General features: G+C 36.9%; 1 protein-coding gene across 5 annotated transcripts in view; it reads left to right on the top strand.

Moving 5' to 3' along the window:
* The window catches only part of nkain5 (sodium/potassium transporting ATPase interacting 5), a 31,947-nt gene that overhangs the window by 20,607 nt on the left and 5,120 nt on the right, over positions 1-6,220 (top strand). For 2 of the 5 annotated variants that reach the window (XM_044125416.1, XM_044125434.1), the window contains exons 3-4: positions 1,954-2,138; positions 4,699-4,836. In XM_044125416.1, coding sequence (XP_043981351.1) covers positions 2,085-2,138; positions 4,699-4,836 — 192 coding nt within the window. In that variant the 5' untranslated portion in view covers positions 1,954-2,084. The other 3 variants (XM_044125424.1, XM_044125442.1, XM_044125450.1) reach the window with 3 other exon arrangements.

Here is a 6,220-nt window from a genome sequence, read left to right as displayed (position 1 = left end):
TTTATTTTGAGCTCCTTTCAGAATAAGATAGTTTGTTCTGTCAAATTAAATCTAAATAAGTTGTTGCTGCCACGCCCGCCAACTCAACATTTACACTCTTGCATGAAAATGGCTGTAAATAAATGCACAATTATACAACCGTACTTCTTTGACAAGCATTAGTAGAGCCTTCTCCACACCCAACAAGAATGCAGCATGTGGTTTCTTAATGGTAAAAAAAAACAACCCAAAAAACACTTGTCTTTTCCAGTAGCCATTGTACAGCGCATACAGCTGTAAAACCAGCTGACTGAATGTGCTGGATCTCCTCTTGGGTTGCTAGGTAACGGCGCAGTGCCCATCAAACGTAGCTCAACAATTGGGAGGTTTTTCGAACTGGAAGGGATCAGCGCCACTAAACTGCCATCTTAGTAGGAAAATGTACCGAAGAGCAAAGGTGAACGATGGTTTGAAACCAGCAAAATGAAAGTATATGAAACAAACAGCACTTATATGTATGTACTCATATTTTTCTATAAGGTAGAGAGGAACGAGGTGAGAGCTAGTCTTGAGCTTGTTTATTTTTGTCATACCAACTCCATTGGCAATTGCCAACTTACCAAGATGGCCGTCAGCTACAAAGTTCCTGGAAGCGTGACGTCACAAGAGAACTACATATAGAGTAGAATGGAAAAGAATCTTTATTGTCAAAATAATCAGTAATTACTGATCTTCATATTGGCGTTGATGACGTCGTGGTTTGGCCATTTGTAGCAGATTGACAGTCCTTTGAACATGATAGCGGTCAGGTTGAGGAATTTGATTCTGACCCAGTTGGCTTCTCCTAGGCGGTAACGGACAGTCTGAGGTGTGACGCGTCGCTGTGCTGACCGATGGTCTCATCGGTCGTGTGAGTCGCTGGTCTTAGCCGACCTCACAGTCGGATGTGGCCACCTTGTGCTGGAGTGGTCACACGTAGCCGACCAGGTCGATTTGCCGTTGTGCCAGTCTGTTGGAAACCATCTCTTAAACGGCCGATAGTCCGATAATGGACGTTAGCAGCTACTGCTCTGGTGGGCATCCCTGCATCCAACGTACCAATGGCACGCTCCCGCATAACTTGCGACCTCTGAGGCAGTATGACTTGTGACAAAATTTGACATTTTGGGGCGGCCTTTTATTGTCCCCAGTCCTAGGATTGTCCAGCTGTTGCTCATTTTGTCTCTGGACATGCTCCACCAGGCACTGAGTGAAAAACAACTCACGGAGTAATTCTCACTGAAATTTATATGTTGGAGCTATTTATTCTTTATTTCTTTATCCATTTGAATTTTGTTAGTTTATTCTTAAGTTTCTATTTTTTATATTATTTACACAGTTTATTTGCAGGTTAAGAATATTTGATTCTTTTTATCTTTTGTTGTATTATTTTTCAGTTATTCTTTCTGAGTCAGACAGGAAGTCATGTGGGTCAGTCCATTTCTTTCATTGTAGGGGTCTAGTAGAGGACCAGCAGGCATTTGGGTTTGGGTCCTAAGATTTTTACCAGAGCAAGAGAAGTAGACAGGAGAACAAAGGAAAGTTTGAACATTGTAATTGTTTGATGAAAAGGAAAATAAGGCAACCAAGACAGTCAACAAGTTTGGATATTAAACTTCTTTTGCCTGCGTGAAGAATCTTGACCCCAGTGCCTCATAGTGGCTGAAGGAGCTTTTATTGGATGTATAGTTTGGCAAATAATCACCACTACATTATACACAAATCAAGAGAAATATTACTTTTCTACAATAAAATGCTCATTTACGGTTGTTAACTCCACATGGCAACAATATTTGACATGGGGTGTTTATATTTTTGTTCTGTAAGTCCACTACAGAATATGTTGAGGTTCCTCCCCCACCGGGGCATGAATCACCCGTCATACCTCCCCTCCCCCTGCTCCATGCAGGGACGGCCTCCCGTGTTTTCCTCCAGAGGCTGAACCGCACTGTGTGCGTCTGGTCATGGACTTACCATTCAGAAAGCGCGGCACTTGTGCCTGAGGAGAGAACTGGAAATCCGCTGCTGTTCTCGCTCCATCGCCAGGCTGATCGGAGCGGAGGAAGATGGGCTGCTGCTCCGGAAGAGGCATACTGGTCCTGCTGTGCTGCGTGCAGCTGGTAAGAGGTTTTCATTTTTCATTCTGCATCCTAAACACGTCACACCAACTGTTGCTTGTTTACTTTCTGTTCGTAAAGCTGTATATAAATAAATAATTAACAAAATCTACATCAGAATGTCATTATTGTACAATTAAATGTGCAGCTTTTTGCACTGCAGAACACTAACTCTTATCAAGTGTTTTTTAGTCTGATGAAGCGCTATTATTCTAATGGAAATAATTTTAAATAAAACAAAAGTAACTTCTCAGCAAAACATAGCAGCTCGTTTTAAGTCAGTTCTTTCTTAATACTGACTGAAAAAAAGAAAAAAATTATTCACATTTTTTAAGACATTTTTCCCATAATCTGCCAGTGGAACTGATACTTTTTAAAATCAATATTAAGGAATTATTAACTTGAAATATACTATGCCTTCCTGAAAATGTACTTCTAAGTTAGTTTTGTCTTATTTCAAATGTATTAACATCCTTAGAAACTAGAAAAATGCTTGGTAAGATTTTGTGGTTTTGCAGTGTGGGGTTATCACACCGTAAAATACTGACACTTTATAAAATATTCAACTTGAGCACCTGTTGATTATGTTTAATAATACTTTACTAGAAAATCTTCAGCTCAAAACACAGATGCTGTTATATTATAAACTAAGTTAATATGGTAGAAACAATAGAGTTTTCCATCAAATTAAATATATGTTGCTAAAACATTACCTGCAAAACTAATTAGTTGTTACTGGTTTGAATATAACAATTTACTGGTTTGCACAGTGTCTTAGGAAAAATGTAATATCTTTTAAGAGTGCACTTTTCAGTTTTATAAAGGTTATAAAAAATAAATCAGCAACCATTGCAGAAATTAAGCGTTGTGAATAACATAATATTCAAATAAAACTACAAAAGTATTACAAAAAATATAGAATTAAATGTAAAGAATATAATACATTAAAAATAAAAAATACAGAAAACATCAGTTTTATTTATAATAACATCTAAAATAGAGTAAAAATAATTACTTGAGATAAGCAACAGTAAAATATTGAGATTAAACTGAAAGTAATGTTGAACATTTCTACAACAGATGAAAATGAAATATAAATAATAGTAAATAATGAGGAACGAAATGTTTTGAAAATTAGTTTTCTTTTCATACATATTTTGGAATGATATTTTATTATTACAAGAATATCTTAAATGGCAATATTGATTTGTTTTTATTTCTACTTTGTACAAATATTAGTTATTTTACCCCAGTTTTAGTTCTTCTATCAATATATTTCTAAAACTGTTTTAGAAATATATTTAGAAAAGTCCTTCCGAAATAATAAAAACAGACATTTGAAATAAATACACTTAAAAAAACAAATAAAATAGTTCCAGTGAAAGCTAAAACCGCCAGGTTTGTTGTATTTGGCTGACATCAAGTTCAATAAATCCTGCTAATTAATTGCGTTTTATCTGCTCCTTTTAATAAATTATTAAAAAGCAGAAGCAGGCTAACACAATAAAATCCTGGTTTCCCACCCTGCCCCCATGTGACCTCAGAAGACTCCAGGCTGCACCCACTGCTTGCTGCGTCCCCCCTGTGGCCCGGTTGCCATGACAACACACACACACACACACACACACACACACACACACACACACACACACATGGATAATGATAATGGGGTGCAACAGCTGCACATTTTGTTTTTGGTAAAGTCTGCTGTGTCTGAATCAGTGTTAGACAGTAACTGGTTACATTTACTTGGGTAAAATTTTGGGTTCTCTGCCCACTGTGAGTGCACTGCAAAAACTCAAAATCACCAAGTATTTTTAGATTTAGTTTCTAGTGCAAATAACTTATACTTGAAATTAAACAAATCTAATTTACAAGTAACTTTTCATCTTGTTTTAAGTCAATGATTCCTAATGATTTAAAAAGTACTAGTCCCACTGGCAGATTATTTAACATGATATATTTTTTCCCAAGTTATAAGTGAAACTGCTATTAATATTACTAATTGTTTACTTAAAATAAACTTGTATATCTTGCTGAAAGTTACTTGCAAACTAGTTTTGTTTTATTTAAAATGTTCTAAGGCATTTTGACCAGAAACTGGACCAAAATTATGTGACAAGATTTTCTGTTTTTACAGTGTAACTTCCCTGAATTAACAAGAATCTTGTTTAAGGTAAATAAAAATAAGAAATAATTTAAAAGAAATTCATCAGACACATGAATGGAGTTTTGTTAAAGAAATCGATTCAGAGAAATGTTTCTTTTGCCTTTATTTTATGTTTTGTTGTATGAATTATATGAATTATTATAATTGTAATCATTAAAATACAAAAATTGCACATAACTTTATATTTTGGATCCGTCTTCAAATATTAAATGGTTGATGTTTTGATCAGTTACTCAGTACACGAGTAGCATTTTTCTCGGATTTCAGTAATTTCTTAGATATGTTTTGATTTTAGTTGAGTAAAAATATGTTGAAGTACTAGCCTACTCTTATTTCAGTGAAGGTTTTTGGGCTGTAGAGTCCACAGACTGTGAATTATTGTCCTGCTGACAGATAACCGCGGTGGAGCGGCAGGTGTTCGACTTCCTGGGCTACCAGTGGGCTCCCATCATGGTCAACTTCTTCCATATCATCGCGGTCATCCTGGGACTTTTCGGGGCCATCCAGTACCAGTCACGCTACGTCACCATGGTAACGCCTAGAAAATTCTCTCAAACTGTGTTCTCATGGCACCCCCTGGCGGTCCGCAGGGTACTGCATGTAAACGACCGTTTGGTTAACCGTGACGTCATCTCAGAGTGCGACGCACACAGCTAGCTTAGCTGAAGATTGTGTTTAAAAATAATAATGGATACGTGGCTTAAAACCGGGTTACACAGAGAAAAGATGAAGATACAGGTGGAAAGAAAACAATGCCAAGACAACTTATAATCGGAGGAAGCTAAGTTGTATCTGCTGAGAGAATTGGTAGTTTACTAGCAGCGCGATTCTTTTGAACGGCTCTAGGCTGTGAACGAGTCTCAGTTGGTGAGAACTTGCTTATGGCCAGTCACATTTACAAAACAACACCCTCTCCCTCTCATTGGATGAACAAATAAAACAATAAGAAGTGCTTTAAGAGACAAATATTTTCACTCCAGGTGGTATTGTTACGGAAAATTGTTATTTTTAGTGCTTAATACAGCTAATCTTACCCCAGGTGTAAAAGGTATATTGAACAGTCTGATTTTGAACAAATTTCTTAACAGTTAATCTTACGTCATGTGTGAAGGGTATCTTGAGCATTCTATGTTGTATAAATTTCTTAGTTTTAAACAGATATTCTGTGAAGAATTTACAGGAAATTATCCACCAGAGTAAATGTCAAAGGTCAGGAACTAGATGCAGATCAAAGGAGATCTTTTAGGATTGTTATCAGGGCTCAGGAAGCCACGAAATTAGCATCTATTGCAGGGCAGAAACCGATTGGGTTCACAGAACATCAAAAGGTTTTATAACCACATCTGGCAGGGTTTGAAACTAAAATGCAACATAGAATGTTGAGATCATTAACATTTTTCTAAGTATTAATAGCAAGTTTATAATTAAAGTGCATTATCTAAGTTTAGAATGGTGAATGCTGAATGTATTTGAAAATTGTACTGTCTATGATAATATCTGAACCAAATGGAAATTGTTTCAATGAAAATGTGTTGTTTAGTATTAGAAAACTGTTCAGGATGTATGTGATAAGGCAAAGATTCAAATCTTTGGAGAGGCTCAATGCAAAACTAGGTTTGTGAAGATAAGCTTTCCTTAAACTAAATTACTTGATTTGGGCGGGAGGCACTCCGAATTTCACAGGTATCTGTGAAGTCTTGTTTTATGCTTTTGTTTGCCCAAATGGCCCGGGGGGACGGAAGACCAGGGCGCAGCTGCCCCTGCTCCTTTGTCCTCTCGGAAACCAAATGGCCTTTGATCTCTGGCGTGAAATTAGGGGAAGTTCTAAGTTTTATTGGCGTCCAAGGTAGCGTCTGATTGGTCATACAGAGCTCCTGGTTGGTCGAACCAGGGGTACGCCTTAATTGAATACATT

The sequence above is a fragment of the Gambusia affinis genome, linkage group LG01, assembly GCF_019740435.1.
Source record: "Gambusia affinis linkage group LG01, SWU_Gaff_1.0, whole genome shotgun sequence".
Lineage (NCBI taxonomy): Eukaryota > Metazoa > Chordata > Actinopteri > Cyprinodontiformes > Poeciliidae > Gambusia > Gambusia affinis.
This window is presented reverse-complemented; position numbering and strand designations above follow the sequence as displayed.